This window comes from Seriola dumerili, unplaced genomic scaffold (genome assembly GCF_002260705.1).
Source record: "Seriola dumerili isolate Sdu_G_001 unplaced genomic scaffold, Sdu_1.0 BDQW01000319.1, whole genome shotgun sequence".
NCBI lineage: Eukaryota > Metazoa > Chordata > Actinopteri > Carangiformes > Carangidae > Seriola > Seriola dumerili.
Genome location: NW_019174574.1, coordinates 1,453,760 through 1,480,386, shown reverse-complemented (window position 1 = coordinate 1,480,386; position 26,627 = coordinate 1,453,760). Strand labels below are relative to the sequence as shown.

At 40.4% G+C, this 26,627-nt stretch overlaps 1 protein-coding gene across 1 annotated transcript in view; it reads right to left on the bottom strand.

Moving 5' to 3' along the window:
• Positions 1-11,243: 11,243 nt before the first annotated feature.
• The window catches only part of LOC111231853 (CMP-N-acetylneuraminate-beta-1,4-galactoside alpha-2,3-sialyltransferase-like), a 77,932-nt gene continuing 62,548 nt past the window's right edge, over positions 11,244-26,627 (bottom strand). The window contains exons 9-11 of the mRNA XM_022759108.1: positions 19,923-20,069; positions 19,381-19,527; positions 11,244-12,136 (exon numbers count right to left, since the gene is read on the bottom strand). Of these exons, the coding sequence (XP_022614829.1) occupies positions 12,032-12,136; positions 19,381-19,527; positions 19,923-20,069 (399 nt within the window). The 3' untranslated portion in view covers positions 11,244-12,031. The remainder of the gene's footprint in view (positions 12,137-19,380; positions 19,528-19,922; positions 20,070-26,627) is intronic.

Genomic DNA, 26,627 nt, shown 5'->3' with positions numbered 1-26,627 from the left:
TAAATGTGGAATATCTGATGGCAAATATTTCCAAGTTTTCATTCCTCTGTACAGAACAGTTACCTCGCATTAGTTTTTGAGACAGGAAGTAAAAAACAACCTCTTGATGCCTCGTATTAAAGTTGTGGCCATTACCACAATGTAAAAATTGATGGTGCAGGACATTTGGGATTTTAGACAGTGAAATATTTCTTATAAAACAAAATAAAGAAATAACCATGTAGTCCTTGAACAAGACCAACCTGAGATTGTGTGGAATCTGGATAATGTTAGCTCTTCTGTTACAGTTCAGATACAGTCTCTACTCTGGACTAACTGTAGTTTTTCCAAATCTTTATTTGACACACTTGACTACATGACTGGGCAGTAATCCAAGTGAGTAAGAACTAATGTTTGAAGGATGTCTGGTTTCCAAAGACACTCCCTGTACAGACAAGTTCACTTGCGTCTTATGTTTAAGTCTAAGATTGGATCCAATACAATACTTGTTGTTTCTGATAGATTAAGTACTAACTTATTACTCCATGCCCAAATTACAATGGACCGAAATTCCCTGTCGAAAGCACTAGACCATTCCCCAGTTGATACTGCTGGTAGTTATAGTGTTGTATCATCTGCATATATAACTACTCTTGCCTGATTTAGAACCATGATATATCCATTACTTGTCTCTGTCACACTCCAAATTAAACTTGGTGGGTGTTGAATTAAATGTCCAGCATCATTATTGTTATTGTGACGTATACTCCATTTACTTGTGCTTTACCTTGTGCTGCATCTTAACTGTATTCTCAAATTAAACTAAACTAAACTAGAAATGAAAGAGAAAAAAAATGTGTACAGTGGTGTGATGGCTCCGGCTATGGAATCTTGAGATAACAGGATAAAACACTATATGAGAGTATGGCTTTTCTCAGCTTCTGTATCCGTATTCTTTTTTTTCAAACCTTCTTATTGAAAATACCTGAACTCGCAGCATGAATTATTATTTTCTTGTATATTAAATGCCAGTACAGCTTTATTAACATCATTGGACCCAGGTAGCCTAACTGGTCCAGATTTGGGGATTTAAAAAACAAACTGTTAGATCTTGCAAATGGAGCGCAGTGCAGGGTTTTTGGCAGTAAGAAAGAACATGTAGACATGTAGAGTCTCTTTCCAAGTTCCAACACTGAGCTGGATCTGCCTGACGTCCTGCTAACTGCAGCTGATTGTTGGCACAAATCTAACCAGCTTTGCATCTTTGTTTGGTGTTTGTTGTATCTGCCACTAATAACACATATTAAGTTACATCCATTGATGTGCTACATATTCCAGTTCATGGTTCTTTGAACATGGGGCTGTGGTGTTTCATAGATACAGGCAGTAATTTATACTAGCACTGGGAGTTCACACATATAAAAAAACATCTGCTTTCACATCTGCAAACTGCCCCCTCTCAATTGCATCTATGTATCTGTGAGTACTGTGTGTATGAGAAAGACAGAGACAGAGAGAGGGATAGAGAGAGAGAGAGAGAGAGAGAGAGGGAGACTGAGCAGTAAATCTGCTTTAGTGTGTTTCTTGTCTATCAAAGTTATAGAAATGAAGAGAACAGATACAGAGCCAGAGGCTATTTCTAAAACTTGAGAATAGACGAAGAGACACAAAGCCAAATGTGTCACGACCTTGGGTTTTAGAGGGATGGGTTTGAGCTGAACCTTTTGAAGAATTGTATCAGACCAGAAGATAGAATATCAAACTGCTGTTTAGATGGAGACTGTGATGCCAAAGCAGACTGTTTTCAACCATTTGATGATTGCTCTTTAGACAATCACACCTGAGATTATAAAGGTCAGAGGAAACTGAGGAAACTCAGAACTGATGTGAAGCATTACAGATACCCTTGTACATAGTGTTTGTGCACATCCTCAGTTTTGATGATTAATCAATATTCAGCATCATACCATCTGCAGGGAAGTTTCATTCATAACTAAAATTACCTCCTCCTGGTTGTTTCCTCCACCAATCAGCCAAGTATCAGGAAACATGGTCACAGTCTCTCCTTCCTGAGTTACACTGTTAAGTAATGACCAGATGTGTTTTTACAGAACATTATGATGTCACAGTGAACTTGACCTTTGACCTTTTGGATATAAAATGACATCACTTCATTTTATCCTTATAGACATTTGAGTTCAATTATGTCATGATTAGTGAATGAATTTGTGAGTTATGGCCAAAAACATGTTTTGTGAGGTCACAGTGTGACAGAAGTGATGAAATTACCTCTGGGCGTTCCTGATATATTGCATTCACAAGAACATGAGGTCACCATGACTTTGAACTTTGACCTTTGACCACCAGAATCTAATCAGTTTATCCTTGAGTCCTAATGAAAGTGTGTGCCAAATTTGAAGAAGTTCCATAAAGGCGTTACTGAAATATTGTGTCCATGAGAATGGGATGGACGGACGTATGTACGGTCAGACGGACAACCTGAAAACAATATTCCTCCGGCTCTGACTGTCACTGGCGTGAAGGCACAAAAATGTGACTCAAGTAAAAAACTATTTAACATCCTGAAGCTTTGAGCCTTGCTGCTGGAAATCAGTGTCAGGATTTTCTGTCAGACACGTGTTTGAAGTTATCTATGGAACTTGAGCTTATTTGCCACATTATAGAGAGTCAATGGACATAATCATGAGGAAAAGACTGAAAATACTGTAGTTTTGCTTTGTTGTTGCTGGTAGAGTTACTGTCCTGATATGTGACAGGGACAAGGGCAGGGGGCTATATTTTTTTTATTAAATACATATACTTTGAAAATACTTCTTTCTAATTCATTAATGGTATTAATTATGTTGTAAAGTAATTTAGAACAATTAGCTAATTTTCTGACGGAAGCTCAACATTGACTTTTATCTAGTTTTAAGCCACACCTACACTTTTGACACCTTGGTGGTTTTCAGCTCTGTATTTGAACCAGATGAAGGATTTTAGTCGTCGGACGTCTGGATCTGAAGTTATCAGAGAAACAAGCTGAGGAAATGTTAGACAGCTCAGCTCCCAGCTGCTGGAGACGTCCTGTCCTGTGTCACTGAAGAGAGGAGGACACCTCTGTGGATCATTCAGCTGCTGGTAAAAACCTGCTGAACGTCTGCTTCATAAGTTATCAGAGAAACAATCAGAACAAAGGTTAGCATCAATCTCAGCTCCAACTCTTCCCTGAGTCTCTGTCCTCCGTACAGCGTCGCTCAAACACTGACTTTAAATGTCAAAATGCTTTATTCAGTGTTTTTAATGGTTAAAATCACCGGGTCTGTTTGATTTGCTCAACCACTGACACTGAAGGAATCCAAACAGGGAGGAGCTTACAGTAATGGTGGTGAAGACAACAACTCCCATGATATCCCACGCTATTTCATGATGTCACCCAACACTGTCTTTTGTCATTGTTTTGATTGAGACCCCTAGAGGAAGAAGTTACAGACTTTGTGTTGCCTTTTGACTTGATAGTTGTCCTTCTGTACTGTTTAGGAAACAGCAGTGGACATGAACCCACAAAGTGAAACTCCTCACAGGTATTTGTGATGGTGTTGACTGAGGCAACAGTAGGAACCACCACAACCCTAAACTGAAGAATTAGTACATTGCAGTTAGTAGAAACAGTTCCTCTGTTGTTCATCTCAGTGACATTAGTTGGTCACAAAGGTTTGCAGGAATCCCTCTGAGATGAATTTCATGACAGTGAAGAGATATGCATGTATTCCATCTGAAGGAGCCCCCATATGTACCACTGCAGGTTTTCACAGGGGACTGTGCTGTGGCTTTACTCGGTGCAGGGGCACTGTTAGTGGGAATAAAGGACAATGCAACCTGAGCCTATGCAGCCACACTGTGCTGCAGAGCAGAGCTCAGCCCCCCTCCAGCTCCAGGATTAATTAAAACAAAATAATGGTCTGGGACGATCGGCTGGGGTCAGGTTCCACACATGGAAACCTGGTTTGTAATCGGAGCCAAGCTGGTCATGGCAGCTGAAATGTGGATGCTGTCCCTCTGTGTCCTCACCAAGCTCATGTTGTCATCTCGAGGCCACCTACATAGTAGTGAGGAGCTTCTGTTTGTGTGCACTCACCCAGTGACCCCCCCACCCACCCCCCAACACAGTGTGAGAACACGTCCAGGTCAAGGATCCTCTTTTAATAGTGGCCACCTGCTTCTTCTGTCCATAGTACAGCTGTGTGTGATCTCTTACTTTCTAAATCTGTTTTCTATTCACTGCAGTGCAACAGTGCACCACCAGGATGAAGACTGTAATAACACACTGTGTTGGTGTGTTGATGTCCCTTCTTCTCACAGGTTATGTTTATGGTTTGCACTTTGCGAGCAGCTAAAAGTTAAAAGTCCCTCCCTGGAGCCACTGTGATAATGAAGTTGAACATTTTGATATTTTTATTGCTACAATGGACTAAATACTGTGGAATGAAATGGGTTCCCCTCAGCTCCATGTGGCTTCTTTGTCTCTTTTAACTCTTTGTTTTGGTTTTATGGTTTTATGGTTTTATGGCCACAGCTTCACTCATCAACCTGATGTCCAGTAGCAGGAACACAACCCACTGTCCGATGCCACTGTCCACCCAGACAGACACGCGTAGACACCAGCTGGGGAACATGATGGACATTTTTCTAAGGTGTTGATGGAGACCAGACCAAGGGCTGGATTCAAAAAGACAGACTTTGACTGTGTCTTAGAAAGAACAAACAGTCAGACTGCAGATAGACTGAGTCTAAATTCATCTTTTGAACAAAGCAGTTTAGTTCTTGACTATTTTAAGCCAGACAGTAGTACAATTAATTCTGGGTAAGTTAGGACTTTTTTCAATATAACAAAAATGGCTGACTGAGGAACTGCATCCAACTGCTCAGCTCCATTTACAGAAGATGTTTGTCTTCAGGAAGAATTCAACAGTTACAAGAAAGTTTTACTTGAAGAGTGAAACAATAAAAAGAAAAATCTGATTTTAGCAATAGTAACAAGCTACAACGCTGTTAAACATGAAGTACTTGTTTGAGGACATTGGGACTATTACTGTTCATTCAGATCAGAAGATGTCAAAGTAAGGAAACAGCTTGAAAAGGTTTGTGAAGAAACCAACAGTTTACAAGAGTATAAATAATTTTTGCATGTCCTACAAATTAGTCTGACATTAATTTATATATATTTTTAATTGTAATTAATTTATTTTTCCAGGGTAAATTTCATATTAATTAATTCATATTTCATATAAGAGCAGGACAGTTGCTGAACGCAATATTAGGTGACAACTCTGAGGTGGAGGATTTGTCTGATGGTGATGCTGTTGTATGTATATATGAAGATTACATGCCACCTGAAGATATTTACCCTGACCCAGAATCTGATCAGCAGATGATAGTGACAGTGAGGCACAACTCCGTCCACATGCAGCTACACATTTACAGAGATCTAGGGTTTGGGAGCCTTGGTTAGCAAACGTCCGGGTAAAACTCTGCATCCTGGTATAAGAGTATACTGTGATTGGTTCTTTACAAACATGAAAGCTGTGGATTATATCCTGAAGAAGCAGGTGTACCCGACTGGTACAGTAATGAAGAGGCGGGTCACCAAATTACTGCAGAAGCTACCATGTGACCAAACCATGAAAACAGCAAGGAAGAGATGCCTCAGCATCAGTATCAGTAACAAAGGGAGATGAGAAGGTATATGTAGTAGAGTGGTATGACAACAGATCAATTTATCTACCAAAAACTTTGTAGACAAATTGGATGTTGAGGAACTACCAACTGACCATCAGAGCCAAGAAGTGGACAATTTGGACACTGATGCACCACTGATCTTGCTTCAGCCAACAGCTGGCTATTGTATCACAAAGACATCACTGAACACGGTACACCAAGAAAGGTTGTAATGCAATTCCTTTAGTGTAGTGTGATACTGATGTTGAACATGTACAGGAAGAGGGGGCACACCTTTTGCAACAAGGCAAAAAACATTAGGGTCACTCCAGTACCCCACATCTCAGTCCGTACAACTTCTCCCGTACATCTTCCAGAGTTGGTCAACCTGAAACACCCAATTCATTGCAGAGAAAAAGATTGTTCTGGGAGATCTTGTATGCTGTGTATGACATGTTATGTGTTCTTATGCTTGCAAACTGAACACAAGTGTTTTACAGCCTTTGACACAGACCAATAGGTGTAACAGACAAAATCACATTCCTAGTGTGGAGTATGGAGCAAGGAAAATTCACTACTAGTACCAGTCAGGTATACCTGCTTCTTCAGGATATAATCCACAGCTTTCATGTTTGTAAAGAACCAATCACAGTATACATTTATACTAGGATGCAGAGTTTTAGCCAGACATCTGCTGGCCAAGGCTCCCAAACCCAGCCTTTGAGAATACGTCGTCCAGATCTCTGTAAATGTTTAGATGCATGTGGATGGAGTTCTCTGTCATTATCATCTGCTGATCAAATTATAGGAAATGAATTGTTTTATCATTTGATACACACTGGCTATTTTACTGTAAGATACAGTACAATAAACCTATTGTCCCCATATGTGACATAATCTTTTTCAAAAACTACTTCCTGTTAAAAGATGATGCTTAGTTTTTATAGTTATCAGGTCCTACTAACCCCAAATAGCTAGGAGACATTAAAAATGCATACCAAACAAAACCTCAGGTCTCAGGAGGTTAACTAATATGGCGCTCATAGAACTGTTGTATAAAATCAATATCACACTTGAGGTTGTGATGTATATCAATTCGGGAACTGCAGGGAAGAGGAGGAGCGCTTCCAATACACTGAGCCTCACCTCCATTATAGCAAATAAACTACTTTCAGTTAGATATAAAGACCTGCCTTTAATAAAAGTCTGTTACGCTCTGGAGCTGAAGTAAATAAAGACTAAACTATGGTGGATCCAGACGGAGGCTGTGCTCTGTGTCAGAGACTGAATAAGAAAGATATTGTGTCTCTTCTTACTTTCTCTCTGAGTGATCATGTCACAGTAAATCCAACTGAAATCACAGCTCAGTCTTTTGTCTTTATTTATGTGTTTGGTGATTTTGTCAGACCATATACTCGGTTTAGACCTAGTCCTGTGAAAATAAGAAGCTCTTCCAGATTTTCTTCTGTTCAGTGGAGACTCTGAAATGAGAAATACTAACAGCAACTGGTTTCACTTAGCTTGTTTATCCTCACCAAGTGGTAATTACACTGAGTGTAAAACAGATGACTTTTAAAACAGCCCTGACCTTTAATTGACTCAGCACACAATGCCCCACTGCAGCCTTCATGTTTACCTCCACTCGCTCATAAACATCTGATGACTGCTTGAGCTTCCTTATAAAGCAGCTGCTGCGACTGCAACTCAGACGACCTATGACAGTGTGACTCCATCTGTAGGCGTCAATGCTGTGTAAACGTTATTTCGTCAAACCTAAAATTTCTTTTAGAACCAAATGTAACTTTCTTGAGAGCAGTGTATAGATCGAAGATTTCTGTCAGACTGTGTTCACTTACAGAGAGTTTTCAGACCACTTCACTTTTTCCACATTCTGTTATGTTGCAGTTGCCTTTTGCGTCCAGGCTCCTTGTGATCTGGTCCATGGCTCTTTACCTTTGACCTTCCTCTTCCAGGAGTCAAGTCTCATACTGTAAATGACGTGATGTCTGTTATAAACATCCATCACAGTTTATATTTCAGGTGATCACTTTCAGTTGCTTTAGATTATCTGGACAAACTGTTTGTTTGTCTCCATCCTGTCCGACTTATTTTCATGCTGTTTTATTTGTATATAAAGAGTCAAGTTACAGCTCAACAACTCAAATAAAAGATAACTGGATAATTGGAGACAAAACAGAAAATAAGAAATTATCTAATTCAATTTGCAGAGTGGCTCATGTTAAGGAAGAGTGCAGTCAAAAAGGAGGAAGCACAGAGCAAGGGACAATAATACATTTGCTGAGCACAGAATAGATTCTTCTAAGCTCAAATTTCTCCCCAGACATGTTTTAAACTAAAAACCATCTGCTATTGTTAATATTTTGTTTAACTTGGTTTTCCACACATAAAAAGTCTCCTCTTACTTCCTGACTGAAAAACCTGGATCAGTCCTTGTGCCCCACCCACCACTTGCTTGCTGGACAGGTGAAAGAGCAGAGAGTATCAAGATGGTTAGAGGAGGAAACAACAGAGAGACTCAGACACATGTTTGAGCCTCAGTCAGACCCAGACTCAGATGGAGTCTGAGACCAGAACCAGAGACTAGCAGACAGATCAGAACGGTTAGCGTAGTTAGCATCCTTTATATGTTTATGCTGTTTGTTAGCTTGTAACTGGCAGTGGCTGACACAGTGTTAGTGGTTGTTCTAATGCTAACTCTCTCTGTACTGACAAGGTTCAGGTTTATTTAGCCCCGCCCCCTGTCCCCACAAGTTGAAAGGATTAGTTCCTTAGGTTTGTGACGTATGAAACCCTGGCTGTCTGAATCTGTTTTACTGCAGCTCAAGGTGGAAACACTCAGTCATGGTGTTGACTGATTATTACTCATCATATGTCTGTATTATATAAAAACATCATATGGATGTTAACATGGTTAAAAACGTGATTTTCATCAGAGGGTCTTTAAAGGAGCTTTTTGTAAGTTTTACTGTTGCTACATAGCTAACGTTAGCATCAACAGCTGTCTGCTTACCATTTGAGAACAAATGCTGTTAGTTTGAATTTCAGCTTTGCTCGGAGTGAGGAGAAATCAACTGCTCTGGACCGAACATCGGAGATTCAGATAGAAATATCTCCTTTAAAGGATCGTTTGGATTACAATAATGTTTTACCAAAATGTTTTTTCTATGCTTACATTGTCTCACCACAAGTTCAGGATTGAGACTCAAGTATTATTCCTTAATGTTTACTGATGTCATTGTTTTTCCAGATTTGAGCAGTTACAAGACTATGGTGAGTGCTGTGTTATCATTATTGACGCTGCCAAAATCAGAAACGTGGTGAAGAAAACTGGAATTATTTAAATGAGGAGAAAGACCCAAAGTTGGCACGGCAACAGTTCAAACCACAGAACCCCTTCAGCTGGGCTGTGCACCATGTGAGAATGTGACAAGCTAGATTTGGCTGTTGTTTAAATATGTGGAAAAAACTCACATATTTCTATTTGGATTGTCATGCAGTCATTCATTCATCAGTAAATTTACCATTATTTTAAAACTCATTTGTCTTTCTTCAGAATGTGAAAGGGATGATTTTACAATTTTTGTTGAAAAACAAGATATGCAAAAAAAAATACAGCATCTTCATGTCTTTATTTTTTCAATACGTACCTCTGAACAATCTACAATAAATATATGAATACTTTGGCTTGAGCATCTGACCAGCATCCAGTCTATGAACACCTACAGTGAGGTGAGCACAAACTGTGCTGAGTCTGTAAAGCAACATAAACACACACAGACTTTACAATACAGTTTGGAAACTAAAGTGAGACAGACTCTAAAGCTCACTTCATGTGTCTGAGAGTAACACTGATCATGACTAGAGGCCTGAGATAGCAGCCTTTGGCAGGGCCAGATGAAGTAACTGAGGAGAGTAAATCATCATACAGGTGTTCTGCTCTTACTCTGGGCCATCAGCAGAGACGAGGGATATTAAAGCATGTTGAGAAGGAGCTAGCATCAACACAAACCTGCCTGACACCATCCATTCACATGAATACAAAGTCAGTCATTCAACAAGCAGCAAATGATTCAATACAATTCAACTCAGACCTGGAGCCTGTTCTTCAAATGTGGCTTCACTACAGTAATCCAGGCTAACATGCTGTTAGCCGCCTTCAAGTGTTTTTATTTGAACAGTTATGTTCTTGAAGTCTGCTGTCTTGAACACATCCACTTCCTCATAAAACATTTTACAAATCAAATCAGTTGATCTTGAAAGTATATTGAGTGGCCGGCTTGCGAGTCTTTGCTGCGAGTCATCCCCTCTCTCTCACCCCACTTTCCTGTCTCTCTAATACACTGTTAACACCAAAATTAGCAGGCATAAGCAGATTTTTTTTAAACCTAGGTGAACCTGTCAGGTCAGAGAAAACACTGGTGAAAGACAAGCTAGTGCTTCTTTCTTTCTTCATGTCCTCTGTTGATCATTAGGCTGATACAGTGATGTCTCATCCTGGCTTTAGGGATTTGATTCGATAAATTTACTCAAGCAAAGAGTTCAAAGTACAGTCAGCTCTAATCTGATTGGCTGAGTGTTGATCATGTGATTGTACTTGAGACTGGCAGACAGGACAGTAGCTGCACAGTGAATTTCAAGGTGAGAAATGTTTGTAATAAAATGATAAACTCTCTCATGAGGCAGATTAAACTCAATTTTCTGCAGTCACTTCAGTAATTGACCAATCACTGATACTTTCTCATCAACATGTCAATGCCCGAGTTCTTGTATGTCATTAGTCTAATGATCAGAAATGTTTGATATCCCAACCTTATCTCAAGTGTTTGTTTTTCGTTACTAATTTTGTTCTTTTGTAGAGTCTATTTTAACATGGAAAGGCCTTTTACTGTTTATTGTGAAAATTAAATTGTGTTACCTACACCAACAAATCTTAATAATATCCTACATGCACTCATCTAAAATCATAATTAAAGCAGTATTTTCATATGTTGATCATTTGTATCTGAAAGTGACTGAAAACATTGTTTGATGAGATGGGAAGAAAAGCTGATCAAATCAAAGATATGACTGTTGACACGGACTAATACACAGATGTTTTCCAACACACAGTGCACCACTGTGGAAAAGCCCACAGCTGGTACGTCTGCATTAACTTACAGTGGTCAGTGACAGTCAACAGTGTGACACATCAACATCTGGACATTTTATAACTCAGTGAGGTCTCCCCTCCTGTCCACTGGATGGAGCTTGTTTTAGTTGCACCACATTTCACTACACACATTCTAATTTTGGTTGGAGCTGTTCAGCCAATGTTTTGTTTTACAGAAGACTGAAAACTTGTTTGCAGCTTGTTTCTGATTGGTAACATACTCTGTTGGTTTTAATTACTGCACTACATCACATTGTCTTAGTTCTATTTTCAGTATTTTCTGATTGGTAAATCTTCTCTCCTGCTTTATAGAAACAAACAAACAAACAAACCAAAAGAAACTAACTGATTGTTATTGTTTGTATGTAAAGACCGAGTCAACAAATGAAATGCATCATTAAAAAATCATTTTAAATCAACTGTCATTTACAAACATTCACGAGTGCACATCCAGTGGACACCGGGGGGGGGGGGGGGGTGAGGTCTTGAGGGATCATGGGACCTTGCTGCCTCACACCAACAAACATAACCTGACCCTTCTGCATCTGTGTCATGAGACAGACCATGTTGCTGCTGGGGAAGCTCCTTAGCTTCATATTGACTCTGATACACTCAACTAAACAAGCTCTGCTGACTGCCTTTAAGGTCCAGGACGGCTGGCTTGTGTCATGTAGTGTGCACCCTGTTGAATACAGAGGCTGGAAGATATAAATCAGTGACTATAGGTTTGATGCAGATTACATTCAGATGTGTAAGCAGAAGGACACTTGTAGAGGTATTCTTGGCAGAGGCTCAATGTTTAAACCCAACATCTTCATCCTCTCCTCTCTCCAGCCTGCAGCAGGGCTAGGAGGAGAGCAATCTGGTTCAGGTGCTGGTTTGATCCCCAACACTGGTGACAGACCCCTGAGCCAGAGCACCAAATCCATGTATATACAGACTAACCTGCAATTAGGACAAGCTAAATATTGTGATAAAACGCAGAGGCCAATTGCAACATGTCAAAGTGCAACACTGGGGCAGAGTGTCCCGGCCTGGCCTGACCCTGCAGTGACCATGGTGTGTGACAGCTGCTGCTCTCTGCTGGGAACATGGTCTACAGAGCCTTGGGTGTCCCTCTTCAGGTGCTGGAGCAGGCGGGAGTGATCGCTGTGCTGCAGACCATCAGCATCCTGCACCACAGATCCCATTGGTCCAGTCCTGGATGACTCCAGCCTTCACCAGCTTCACCAAGAACTCCTTCTCCTTAGATATGTTGTGAGTCCAGGACTGCAGAGGGGACAGAGACACATTCTTTATTTCATTGCATGAAATTTCTTGCATTTTCAACAAATTGAGAGTAAAACTAGAATCACCACCTCCTGGCTGTTTCCTCCACCAAGCAACGAATTTGCAGAAAATATGGTCACATGATCCTCCTGAGTTAGAGTGTTGAATAAAGTGTTATTAGTGTTATTTTATAACACGTTCTGGTGTTGTGTGTATAGTGACAGTCAGAGCCGGAGACATTATGTATCCAGGTTGTCCGTCCGTCTGTCTGATTCTTGTGAACGTGATATCGCCTTGAGGGAATCTCTTCAAATTAGGTACAAACTTTCATTTGGACTCAGCGATGAACTGATATAATTTTGGTGGTCAAAGGTCAAAGTTCAATGGAGAGGACTGCTGTAAAGCTTTATGATTGTATGTAATCTTCATCAGGTTGCCACCTTCACTGTAGATTTAAGAACGGGGACACATTTCTTTGGTTTGAAGTTTTTTAAGATGGGAATCAGTGAGCCAAGATCTGAATAACTGGTTTCACATGGATGGATCAGAGAAAGTGTTAATGCAGGGGTAAGACAAAGGGCGGGACACCGTCACCGTGGGACAAGTTGAGACAGGAGAAGAAGTGTTTGTTAATGTTGTTAATCTTACAGATTTCCAATAATGTACAAGCTGCTAAATGCTCCATCGGAGTAATGTTCTATTGCGTCATGCTGCCAATCTAGGTGAGGTACGAGATGAATAACGTACTGAACTAAACACATTAACTCTTCATTATTTTAATGCATCAACTTTTTTTCCATTTATCAGTGCTGACAGTAGAGAAACACAATTAAAGGCTCTGATCAAATTTGTCACTAAGCTATTATTGTTATAACAATCAAGATGCAGCAGATGATCAACTGATCATATGAGTCAATTCATGTTTAGATCTGCCCATATTCCTGGAGAGTCAGCATGGCTAATGTCAGGTTAACCTGAAAACCGCCATCTTCACCTGCTCTTAATATTAGACTGGATACATTATCTGGATAAGGACATGTGACCACAGAGCTCTTCATTTACACCTGGTATTGATACTGAAACAGAACAGTCACAGTCTCGTTTCCCCTCACACTGTGATCTTATCTCAGTATGTAAGGTGATGGTCACTCGACAGCCAAAAGCATCCGTAAGCTACTTTTCACTAACTTTGCCAACTAGACTTATGTTACCTCCACTGTAATAAGGTAATCAGAACCAGTGGAGCTTTCTAACACTAGTTTGACCAAATGTCAACATCTTAGTGTTTATTTCAGTCCGAACCCCATTCAATTATTATCTTACAAATCAGCCACTGAAATAATGAGTGAGCTACATGGCTACGTTCGGGTTCTGGACAGTTGGCCAGACAAATAAAGAAATATGAAAATGTGACCATGGCACAGCACAGATACTAATATTTAGTAAGTGTGGGTGTATTGCTCCTTTAATATCCGCCCAACTTCCTGGCATCTAACTGACACTTGCTTCTTCAAGAGGATAATTATCCTCTCTGTTTATCTGCAGTATCACAAGGAATTGGTTCCTTGTTTGAAACCCAAAGAGACAAAAAAGTAGGAGAGAGAAATAATAGACAGAATGGGAGAAAAACTAAAAGTGGGGTAGAGAAAAAAAAGAATGACAATCTGGTTAAAAATAAAATAAAAAATTTAACTTTTGGTTATAAACATAAGCCTGGTTCTTTGAGTGATGTGATTGAGATGTTATGGCGGTTATGCAAATAACCTTAAGTTTTTCATAATATTCCAACAATGTCTAACTATGGGATGTGGTAGCTCCTGTATTGCCATACAAGCTTATCTAACGTCCACCAACCTGCTGGAGAGAGTCACTTTGTTCCAGTTAGGACTCCAAGACAGGGCTGAGACCTCCATCATATAGAAGTGGACAAAAGTGAGAGGCGAGGATCAAACTCCCCGGAATAAGGCCCAGCATGCGGCCAAGCCACGAGTCGAGCGCGCCCACAGACCTGTTGGAGGCTGCTGACCCTGACTCGTATAGGCAAAAGTAAGAGCCTCCAACACCCAGTGGGAGAGGTGTTGCTTTGTGACAGGATTATTTTAGGAAATGAACAGCTGATCGATCTGTCCGAAAACCCTCATCTTATCCGTGTAAGTGTGCACAGCATGAACTGGACATAACGCACAACTGCTGCTCTCCAGGTGACAGTGAAAAAATAGTAGCATTAAGCTATAGTAGTATCCCCACTTTAACCAATAATATTCAATCATGAGATTAAAATGTGACGTTATATTTATTGATAACAGTTAGTAGCTGTCCGGTTATGGCGATGTTTTGTTGATTGCAAAGGGATGGTAGCTGAAGAGGATTGTTGGTTTACGCTGCTGGTTAGCTTGACATGCTGTATGCTCTTATGTGGTAGACAGGAGTGTACGCTCGTTGTCTCCTGAGGTCAGGAACACACTGGCTGCGTGGCAGCTGCAGATTGATTTTGATTTTGGCACCAATGTTAATGGGTTAGAGCGGACAAACTGTCTGCGTCTCATACCTCACTGCTGTGTCACATGATTTAGAGCAGGGGTTTTCAAAGTGTGGGACAGTGTGCCCCCCTCAGAGAACATAAAGATGGTGATTTACCGGGTAAGAAAGAACACTTCTCTGCAGAGCCTCGTGTGTCATGGAGTCTCTTAACAAAGAAGCCCCGACCTTCTGAGGCTGTATTGTGATGATTATCCAAACATCTGAATAGCCTTTTCAGCTCACTCCCCTGGTGTGAGGCAGAGTGCATGCACGTTGTGCGCCCGTCTGTGTAGGGGCATATTACTCTCTTGATAATGCTCCTTAAAATAAGTGAAATACTGCGCCACTGACTTCAGACCAGACCACAAGTGTATTTTCTATCTAAACAACATGGGCACTGGACAGGAAAATGAAAACTGAGTCGGTCTGAAACTAACAAAGACACTTATGTTGTACCTTGCACCGCTTTGCACCGGGTGTAAGACAGAGCCCTGCGTCGTTGATTCGTACAGGTGGTTGATGCGGGGATGCACTGAGAAAGGAATAAACGTAGATTGTACTTCCTCCATTTTCTAACTGCCCTGACTCTGTCTCCTCTCTCACTGTAGCTACTAAAAATTGACCCATTTTGCCACATGCATAGCTGAGTTTAGCTTACCAGATGTTTACAGTTATCTTTTTCTAGTTTTTATTTTTTCTCACGCTGCGCCTCCCATGAAGTTCTCTGGCGCCCCCCAGGGAGGCGTGCCTCACACTTTGAAAACCACTGATCTAGAGATTTGGTGTCTCGTCTATTTTTCATGTCTCAGAAAAAACAGACAGAGAAAAGACCTATTGATGTCGTAGTGACATCAGAGCAGCATCATTACATAAAACTGACTCCTCCCACTAGTTTCTATGTCTAATCTGAATCAGAATATGACACAGACATGAAAATATAAATATATTTTTAACCATTTCAGCAGCTGCATGTGGAGACAGTGACATTTTAGTGATGTTTTCTGTCAGAAATGAATTTATATTAAAAAGAAATCCAACATTCCAGTAACCTGTAAACTCTATGTAGAGAGACAGAGCTGTAGCAGCAGAGACGGAGCTCGTGTGAACTCACTAATTCTCTGTAGCAACTCAACGACGCAGCTAATGTGTGTAGGCAGTGTGTCCCCGGCATAAGGTGAGGTATGTGATGCTTGTTTAACTGTTGCTTGTTTAACCCGGTGGATTGAACTGTACGCTGCCGGTTGTTTTTTCCATTATTATGCATGAAATGAACTGCAACTTTTCTTGAACATACTCTTTTTTATTTTTGTCTCCTAGCAGGTTAACAACAACATGTGGTCCTACTTCCTTACACAAACCATATCTCTCGTCTCGTGACCAACCGCCACTGACACCCTTTGGTACAATATGGCATTACACCTAATCATGACAGCGGTGACACCTACATGCCGGGTTAGCTTGATGTGTTGTTAGCTGGTTTTTGATGATATTAGATGGTGATGTTATGGACAAAAATGAACACAAGTTGCTACAGAGGGTTGTGTTGAGTGTGTGGGTGCAGGTAAAGAGGGATGTGGTGTGTTGGAACCTGATGACCCTGTAGACTTCACTGCACTATTAAACACACACACTCACATTGAAACCATGCTATTTTGTTAGAAGATAGATCGAACAGCATCAATCATGAAAAGTTTCTGTCTTTCTTACTAACTGGTAACTATTGGTGAGACTAGTGGAACAAGACGTACAACAATGGATTGATTACAGGACAGAGCATTTAGATTGGGCCTGTCACTACTATCTCTGTTTACCAGCTCGACCAATGCCGAGATCCCTCCAGTTACCTCTCTGAAATGAGGTGATCATCCTGATCAATAATTTAGAGCAAGAGCCAAAACTGGTGTTTTCAAAAAGACAACCTGAATGTATACAACATGCATGTCTTCTTTGGTTAAAACATCTGTGGCTGACAAATGGCTGCAGGCAGAAAGCATCTTATTAACCAGCCAATAATTTCTCTTTTGTTGTTTGGCAACTTTAGAGATTTAACAATCATTAGCTATACCTGAGCAAATCTGAAGGTGACAGTTGCCATTATACCGGAAACAAAATCAACAATTAGCACTTTCACATCTTTCAGCTCATTTAATGTTCATGAGGTTTTGAATAAAACTGTGCTCTAGCAATTTGAATAAAAACACTCTACCTACCACCAAAGACGATCACCCCATATGGGAAACTGCGTGTAGAAAAGAACACATTTCTCACCTGTCTCAATTATACATGGTAGGGGCGGGGCCAAGCAGCTCTGTGCCTCCTTGAACTGAAACACAAGTCCACGTTGGTGAAAATAACATGCAGGGGATTGCATGTCTGTCTCAATAACCTTGGCTAAGAGTGATTTATGAGCAGGCTAGAGACTGTGAAGTGGAGAGAATGGCAGCTTCGACATTGTATATAGTGCGCTTTGACTGTCCTGCTCTCAAAAACCAGCACCCAGCAACGTTCTCTGCTCTTGAGATTTCATACACATCCCAGGCCACTACTCAGCATGCTAGATAAATCCCTTCCTAGATTACAGAGAAAGGTCACAGTAAACTGTTCCAGTGCAGCGTAAACCTAGAAAACTAACAAAAAGGATGTTGGTCAGAATGCTAACAAATTTGGGCATTGTGAATATTGTGTGGGAGTATCGTTGACCAAGACTAAAACATGCAGGAAATAGAGGGTCAGACACCTGTGGATGGAGGGGATGAATCATCAACCTACACTGGAAATTCACAGCTCAAAGTTGGAAGGTCATACTGAGCCCCTCAAAGTTAGATCTCTAGCAATCTAGCAAAAAAAAAAAAAGCCAATCAGCATTTCTGTCAAATGGCAACAAGATTTTAAATTTCATCAGTTACACATCTCTGTTCATTTCATTTTTTCTCTTTATATGTATGGAAATATAAACTATGATACTTCAGTTATTGTGCATATTTCATTTGTTCATGAGAAGATAAAATCTTTTTTAGACATATCTGTGGAAAAATTCTGAGTGGGCGTCTCCCTTGACGTCGGCTGAGTGACATCTGAGAGCAGCTGTCAACCTTTGGTGCATTGCTGAATGGAGAACATCAGACTATATCCTGCCAACAAAGACACAATATGATTCTTTCTCCTATCAACCATTGGTGATTTCATCCGTCTGTCCCTTTACCAATCATACAGTCAAGATTGTATTCCACTCAGAAAAGGAAAAGTAGCCAGCATAGCATGCTGTTAGCACCAATTCCCACCAGGTGTTATATTACTGTACTGACTTGTTGTCAGTTGACCACGTAACTTTTGCTGAGCAGCAGCAACAGCGTCCCCTGTGGCCACACATGTAACTGCAAGACATTCTGTAGGATGGTGAAGGGCACGGACAGGAAACATGTCCTCACGTGAAGTAAAAAGACTGAAAACCTCTGAACCCAAAGCAGCTGTGAGCTGAAATCTAATTGCCAGGCACTAGTTTAACACTGACTGAGTCACAATCTTCCTTCAGCAGGGGCGACAACTCAAGTCACTGCAAAAGGCAGTTAGTTAGTTACCCACTAAAATACAGTCTGGTGGCTGCTAGCATGTAGCTTAGCTATGTTAATAACCAGCCAAGTTATGAAGACAGTGTGAGGGCTGGTAATCTGGAGCTTACGAAAGTTACTTTAGCAGTGTAAAGCAGATGTCATCTTTTTTTTATTAGAGCCACAACTGGTTATTCTTGTCTTACTCAGACATTTTTCACGTTTTTTTGTGGCCTGCTGGCCCTCTGTAGATCTTTCTTTTCTTTTGACTTGCAATGCTAAACGCTCTGGTTGGTGGTGGCTCTTCCATTTCCCCCATGTTTGACATGCTTGTTGCAGTCACCTTACTTTTTGTTCTTTTTATGTGGCAGCCCCTCTCTATGAAGTAGCTCACTATTGCCACCCACTGCTATGTTGTGTGTCTTTGATTTTATGTCCGAACCTTTGTTTACACCTTGTAACTTTGGGGCACACATATCTGTCAGGTTGTATCTGACCATTTTGGGAAAAAAAGTAGGATATAGCAGCCAAAACCAAAGTAAGTGTGGTTGTGGTTTAATATTTTTGTTTCTTGTTTCTTTCATCATATAAAATTCTACAGCTCTGTATGGTGCTGTTTCCTAAGACAGATATTCTGTTCCACGCAGAAATAAGTCACTTTAAAGAAGATGAAAATGCTCCACCTGCCATTTCCCTGTGACTTAGAGGGAAATACTCACCGGATGAGCCATAGAAACGATATAAACACGCTGTCTAGCGTGTCAAGTGTGCCGATCCAGAGAGCGATCGATTGCTGTAGGACAGTGGGGTATTCTAACACAGTCACTCATGTCAACCTGCGATGATATGTGGCTTGACATTGCCAGTGTGTGTAAAAAAAATCTATTAAGTACGTGGATTTAATGACATTTCTAACACATTTTTGTCAGTACTTCCCTACATAAAAATAATTCCTAGTAATATAGTTAATCAATTAACAAGAGGTAGGGGTCCGGGGCCAGAGGCGCTATATTAAGTGACTATCAAAGTGACTGAAGGTGGGGAACTTTTACTCATCTGTTTTCTCACAGTCCATTCATGCCTAGACCAGATAAGCTTCCAAGTTATTTTCTACAGCAGGCATTGCATGGCATGAGAACCAGCTGCATCATCTTAACAGATCAGGTCTTCAGGTACCTCTTTGATGGCTGACATCCTAATCCTCTCATAGTAGTGCAATGGGGCATGGGGAGTGCTCATGTTGTACCCAAATCCAGCCACAGCTACTTCATCACAGTTATGAAGGGCCATCGTTATGGCAACTGCCCCCAGGGTTGGGATATTCTGAAAAACAGACATAAATGAAAGAATTTGTATGATACAGGCTATCCAGCCATGATCGGTATCCCAGAAGACATATAACATGTAGTATACATGTAAATCTATGACAGAGGAGCCTGATATATACACTATATTTTTTGTGTGGATATTTTACAGAGTGTGAAATCTGAAGCATGGTTATATTTATAATAGCCTAATAGTAACACCGTTAGATTTGAGGCTGCTGTGTGTCCCCAGAAGCCTTCATAATGCAAAAAGACAGACAGGAGAGTCAGCTCCCATAGCTCCAGTCCTGACCATTAACTCAACGCTGTGTGTGAAACAGCTCACTATTCCTGATACTCCTCTATCTAGAACTGAACAGACACTAACTGCTAGGAAAACAACAGGTCACTCACCCCTCTGCCCATCTGTCCACTGTTGTAAGGTAAGCCTATTAGCTTGAAGGAGGCCTCCTGGATGAAGTAGGGGTTCAAGATGCGCATGTCGCTTGGCTCCCTTGGAACATGTCTGGCCACCGACTTCCAGAAGCCATCAGTGCTGCGCTGAGAGACAAAGAGTGGGGAAATTAAACTTGTTTTGGTTCAACTACCACTGCCCTCTGGCAGGCAGCTGTTTTCAGTGAAAAAGATAAACTCACTGTTTGCATCCTGCTCCACCACCAACAGCAGATAGACGCAGTTAGCAACTTGCTGGTGAGCATTATACAGCATTTAGCAGCTGGTGAGCCAGATCATTTTTCTGAAGTTTTGGCAAACTCCAAGTGGGCTGTTGTATACCTTTTACCCAAAAGAGCTTCTGTCTAGCCTCTCTACCATAAAGGCCTGACTGTGCTTCTGAGGTGGTTGTGCTTCTGGCAGATTCTTCTGACGCTCTGTTGAGGGAGTTACACACTGTCTTAGATGGAACATAACCAATGTGAAAGAAAGAATTCAGGGGTCTCATCTTCAGAGGCTACATTTGAAGCCCAACTGTGTCACAGTGGCGTGACTAGACTGTCAAATTTTGAATGCTCTTTCAAATGTGTCCTTCTTTTCCTGGACATGAAGGATCCACCTGTTGGATCCTTCGTGGCGTAACCTATTCCAAGATTCATTGTGCGCTGGTAATGAAAATAATATGTCAGGAATGCATAATGCATATGTCAACACTGACAGAGAGCAAGTATTGGGTTTCAGCTCAGTTCAACAGCTAATGGTACAACTGTTAAAACCAAGGGCCAAGGACCGTGTGTTGCAACGCAACGTTAGGATGGGCACAGCTGGTGACACACAGCGAAAACACTCCATACACCAGACCATCTAATTTCGGTTCCGGCTTTGTAGTCTATGAAGGCTACAAAGGTGTCTCCTTCACAGGCCGTGTCCTCCAAAGGATGCGGCCTCTGAAATTCTGAAGCCTCTGAAATGGCAGTCCTTTGAGGTCTCTTTGGTCTTGTGACCAAAGAACCTGGGACAAAATTCTGACAGTGACAGAAATTTAGGATGACCATCTCACAATGTGACTGCTTCAATCACCTATGCCTTCTAACCAATCAATAGGAATGCAGCATGAAATGATGCACTGATCAATGTGTTGCTTAGCTCAATTGTATCACTATAGCAGCTCATAGCCTTTGGATGAAGCATGCAGATGACATTTAACATGTATATTGACTTGCGTTGTAGCCTATGATTCAGTAGGTGTCATCATCGTACAGTCCTATTTACATCTATGAACATCAAGTTTATTAGATCCATGTTGCAGTGTGGCCTGCAATAGACTTACTCTATAAGGTCACTGTAATCTCACAGTATGAATACTTTCTGAAGTCACAGTACATCTGTTATCAGAAATGTCAATGCTCAATATTTATCATCCATAGTGACACTGTAAATATTGATCAATTCTTACTATCATCACATGATGGGATGGTATGCAGAGTGGACAGGAGTGGAAAATATGAGGTATGCTTGAGCAGCGCAGTGAAAACAATACCCTGAGACCTGGATGGAGAGTTCAGGGTCATTAAAACACTGATGAAAAACAAGAGGAGCAAACAGAGCCAGCCAGGGAAAGAAGCCCCTGTATCAGTATACCTGGGGCCATTACACTAATTACTAGCAGTCTGCCCAGTCCTGATGGCTCTTTATGAACAGTTACTGGGATACCTGCCTCTGGGTTTGCTTAGGTATGTTGGAGTAAGGGGCAGGGGAAACCAAACAGCAATAATATGAGCTATTAGCTTACTAGCATAGTACTGTTACCCTGTAAGACTGCGAGCTGCTCACTGATGGATCAGTTGGTAATCCTGTCTGATGAGACCATTTTGCTCTTCTATTGGAGCTGGAAACCCAACACCTCTCCTCTGCTGGGAGGACACAACTGTCTTTGGAAAACATTGACACGCAGCAGATGGGATCAAATGACAAGCAAATCTCAAAACCCTTTCATAACTCTATCAATCAATATGTTTACATGTGTTAGTATATACACAATAAATAAGTCTCACCTAGGTCACAAAATAGAGCTGCAATAGCATCCAGCTCCATTCATTTATAGATTTATAGCCCCTTTCCACTGGAGGAATTTAACTAAGTATAACCAGGGGCTTCCCACAGCGTGAACCTTGTGAGCCTTCACTGGGAAATTCTTCTCTACATTAGACATTTAGTTTCTCTAGTAACTAAAACAAAAAAAGGGAAAACTCACTCAACCATCATCCAATATTTTTTTTAGGAATATGAGCATGTCTACATACTTCCAGGTAGAAGCTGGGATCTTTGGGCATTTACAATATCCCCTGCTATAGAAAATACTCTCTCACTTGGTACTGAGGTGGCTGGGACAGAGAGATATGCTTTGGCTATGGGTGACATCAGCGGGTAAAACTGTGCATTGTCTCTCCACCACTTGAGAGGATAGTCAGAGAGCCAGAGATGCCTCAACTCAGTACCTGCTCTGCCTCCTGCCTTATTTTAGTGCCATTAGTCTTCACCTAGGCACATTTTTTGGCAATGTTTTTTGCTGTCCGTTTTCTGCAAAATGCCTCAAGCATAGACCTGCAACCTGCCGCCTGGTATTAACATCTGTTTTGATGATCTGATCACTCAGACCATATTAAGAGACAGTCTGGACCACACGTGGCCACATTCTTATAGCAGAGCGAACGCAAATGCTCGATTTCTTTCTCTCTTTCTCTCTCACTCACACACAAGCACATGACAACGGACCCATCTGTCGATTGGCTAAAATCAACAACACATACCTGTTTATTTGCATATAAAGCAGGAAAGTGAGGTCTGATCACAAGTGGTCAATCGAGACACATGTAGAGGCGCATTTTAAAGTAAGGTGTGAACTGACTAACTTATAGCTGACCATATTATAGCTGTGATTAGATCACTGAAGACGCATCAGTAATGGCTAAAAAGTGTTTTGTGAGGTCACACTAAGCTTGACACCAAAATCTTATCATCCTTTTTTTTCCTTTTTTTTTTTATTTAAGTGTAATAGGACAAGACAAAGTGATAACATACATACATACATACATAACATACAATACATACATTGGACAAACTTACCGGCGAGAGAGTGTTGTGCCTAGGTTGTGTGTGGATACTTGCGTGTGTGTTGTGTGGGCGTGTGTTGATGGGGTTTGGTTTTGTGCAGTGGAAATACTGTGATTGTATTAAAGGAGCAGGTGTGTAGAATACGAAGATAATAACCAAAGTAATAATAATACTGATGATAATAAATATGATATAAATAAGTATGATGATGAAAAAAAAAAAAAAACACCAACTGGTAATCTGGCTATAATGATTGTTGTAGTATTGACAAAAACAAAATTATATAAATAAATAAATAGGTAAATAAAAGTTATAGTGATAATAATAATCAAATGAATACATATATATGTATAATTATCATAATAACAATATAATCCCACATCAGAAAAGTAAGTGATAAGTGTTTTAATAAAATGAAAGGTTAAAAGGTAAAGAGATATAATATATAGTGTATAATTTTTATAGGACTAACCGAGGAAAGAAGAGGAAGGAAAGAGAAGTAGAAGAAGGGCCAAGTCATATTGCCAATGATGATGGTGAAGGGAGGAATGGGGTCTGATTCAGATAATTAGATTGATGTTGGTGAGAGCTGAATGGTGTTAAAGTCCTTTGTTTTTCTAGGTTTGAGTGGTCTGTCAATACGTTGAGCCAGTGTTGAGTAGATACCTTAGTTTTGTCTTTCCAGTTCAGTAGTATGATTTTTTTGGCAATCGTAAGTGATATTAATATGAATGGTTTATGGTTTTCAGATATGTTTGTTGCAGACAGATCACCGAGAAGGGCAATGATAGGACTTAATGGGATGTTTGTGCTAAGCATCTCGGATAGCTTATCTAGTACATTTGTCCAGAAGTTTTGGATTGGGGGGCAATACCAGAGGGCGTGGATGTGATTGTCCATTGTGGTTGTGCAGAGTGTGCAAGTGTTGCTTTGTTTGAGACCCATACAGTGGAGTTTGTGGTCGGTTATTTGGGTTCTGTGAAGGATTTTGTACTGTATTAGTTGAGTTTTGGAATTGCATGTCATGGAATATATGTTGTTACATATTGTTTGCCAGTTGGTGTCGATTGGTAGGTTGTTTATGTCTCTCGTCCATTTGTGTATGGGGATTGATATTGTTGAGTCGTGGATATTAGGAGATTGTATATCTGGGACAGCATCTTTTTAGGTTTGAGTGCGTGTAATTTTAGTTAGAGGGGAGAAATGTAGTTATTAATTTCTGTGGTGTTGAAGCGTTTATTTATCACATCTCGTATCTGGATATATTGAAAGTAGCAACGGTCTGGTAGATTATATTTTGTTTTTATGGAATCGGTTGTGAACCGGCTGTCATTGAGTAGCTGTCCCAAGGTCGTGATCCCTCTTGTAATCCAGGTTTGGAAGATGAAGGGTTTATTATTGATCAGAAGCATAGGGTTATTCCATATGGGAGTTTGCGTTGAAAGTGATATTTTGTATTGGAAGATTTTATTTGCTTTCCACCATGCGTTTAGAGTAGTGTTGATTGTTTTGTGTTTGTAGCAGGGGTGGGGCTTTATGGAGTTATCAATGAATGGGAGATTTTTAGTGCCCAGTTCTTGAGTTAGGCTGTTTTCAACATGGTGAGTTTGTGTTTTTGTCCAGTGGCGGATATACAGCAGTTGTTGTGAAAGGAAGTAGTAATAAAAGTTAGGGGCCTTGAGTCCTCCATATTCCTTAAGTTTTTGAAATGTGGATAGTTTTATTCTTGGTTGTTTATTTTTCTAGTAAAATTTGGTGATTGTGCTATTCAGAGAGGAGAACCAGCTTTGGGGTGGAGCTATAGGGATCATGGCAAAGAGGTAATTTATTTTTGGAAGGATTTTCATTTTGACCGTTGAGATGCGTCCGATCAAGGAGAGTGGTAATTTATTTATTTATTTATTACTGATTCCAGTCTAATGGCTAAAGTTTTGCTAATTAATTTTATGTCTGTGTTAATTAATGATATTGGGCGGTAATTAGAGCAGTGTGTGTGGTCCTTGTTTGATTTTGGGATGAGTGTTATGTAAGCCGTATTCATATGGTGGGGAATAGTTTTATTTTTGTGAATTTCTGCTGTTACTTGGAAGAACAGTGGTGAAAGAAGGTGCCAAAACTGTTTATAAAATTCTATTGTGTAACCGTCTGGTCTGGGTGATTTATTATTGGGCATGTGTTGGAGTGCTTTTGTGATTTCTGCTATAGAGAGAGGTCTGTCTAAGGTGTCTGACTGGGTTTGATTTAGTTTGGGTAAGGAGGCATTCTTTAGAAATTGCTCGACATCCTTCTCTGTTATTCTGGACCAAGGTGTATAAATTCGAATAGAATGATCTGAAACAATCGTTGATAGTGGACGGGTTTTGACTGATGGTACCAGATGAGTCTTTTATTGCAGTAATGATTGATCTTTCAGTTTGTTGTTTAAGTTGATTTGCTAAGAATTTTCCCGTTTTGTTTCCAAATTCAAACTGCTGTTGTCGGAGCTTGAGGAGAATGCCTTCTGTTTTTTTATGTAGAATGTTGTTTAGTTTGTGTTTTGTTTTTAAAAGTTCTTTTATGACTGAGATGGTGGGAGTATGGGAAGCCAGGTGGTCCAATCTCTTTGCTTCTTTTTGGAGTATTTTCTTTCTCAATTTCTTTCTTTTTTTTATAGGAATTGTATGATATTATTTTGCCTCTCATGACAGTCTTTCCTGTTTCCCATAGTGTACCTGCTGTTATTCCTGGGGTGTTATTTCTCTCGATGATTGATGCCCATTCCTGTTTGAAAAATTCTAAAAATTCTTTATCTTTGAGTAATGAGTTGTTGAAGCACCATCTTAAGGGAAAGTTGGGTTGGTGTTCTGCTAGGAAAGTGATGCTTATAGGGGCATGGTTGGAGATGATGATGTTGTGAATTGTGGGGTTTATAATTTTGTATGTGATGGAATTGTTAACCATAAAATAGTCTATTCTGGAGTATGATTTGTGGTAGGGTGAGTAATATGTGTATTCAGAGTTACTGGGGTTGTTTAGTCTCCAAATGTCAATCAGTCCATAATCTGACATGTATTGTTTTAGCAGGGTTGAGGGGCGATTAGATTTTTTTGTAGAAGTTGATGAGGAGCGGTCCATGTGTGAGTCTAGTGTTATGTTAAAATCACCGCCTAGGATAACGCAAGAGTTTGGGAATTTGGATAGTGCTGCAAATAGGGAGTGAAAGAAGGATTGGGAGTCTGTGTTGGGGCTGTAGATATTTGCTAGTGTCATGGTGTCTTTTCCAATGGATCCGGTTACAATTATGTAGCTGCCTTCTGGGTCGGCCAGTGTTGAGATGTGAGAAAATGGGATATTCTTACTGATTAAAATTGAGGTGCCACGTTTTTTTGAGTTATAAACGGAGTGGTATGCCTGGTTAATCCATTTGGCTGTAAGTTTCTGAGATTCTCCTTCCGTTAGGTGGGTTTCCTGAAGGAAGCAGACAGATCAAAAAAGCCATGGTGTAGTCTTAGAGTCTCGGTACAATTGCCCTTCAATGTATAATTTGTCCACAACCAGGTTTGCATGTTTGTT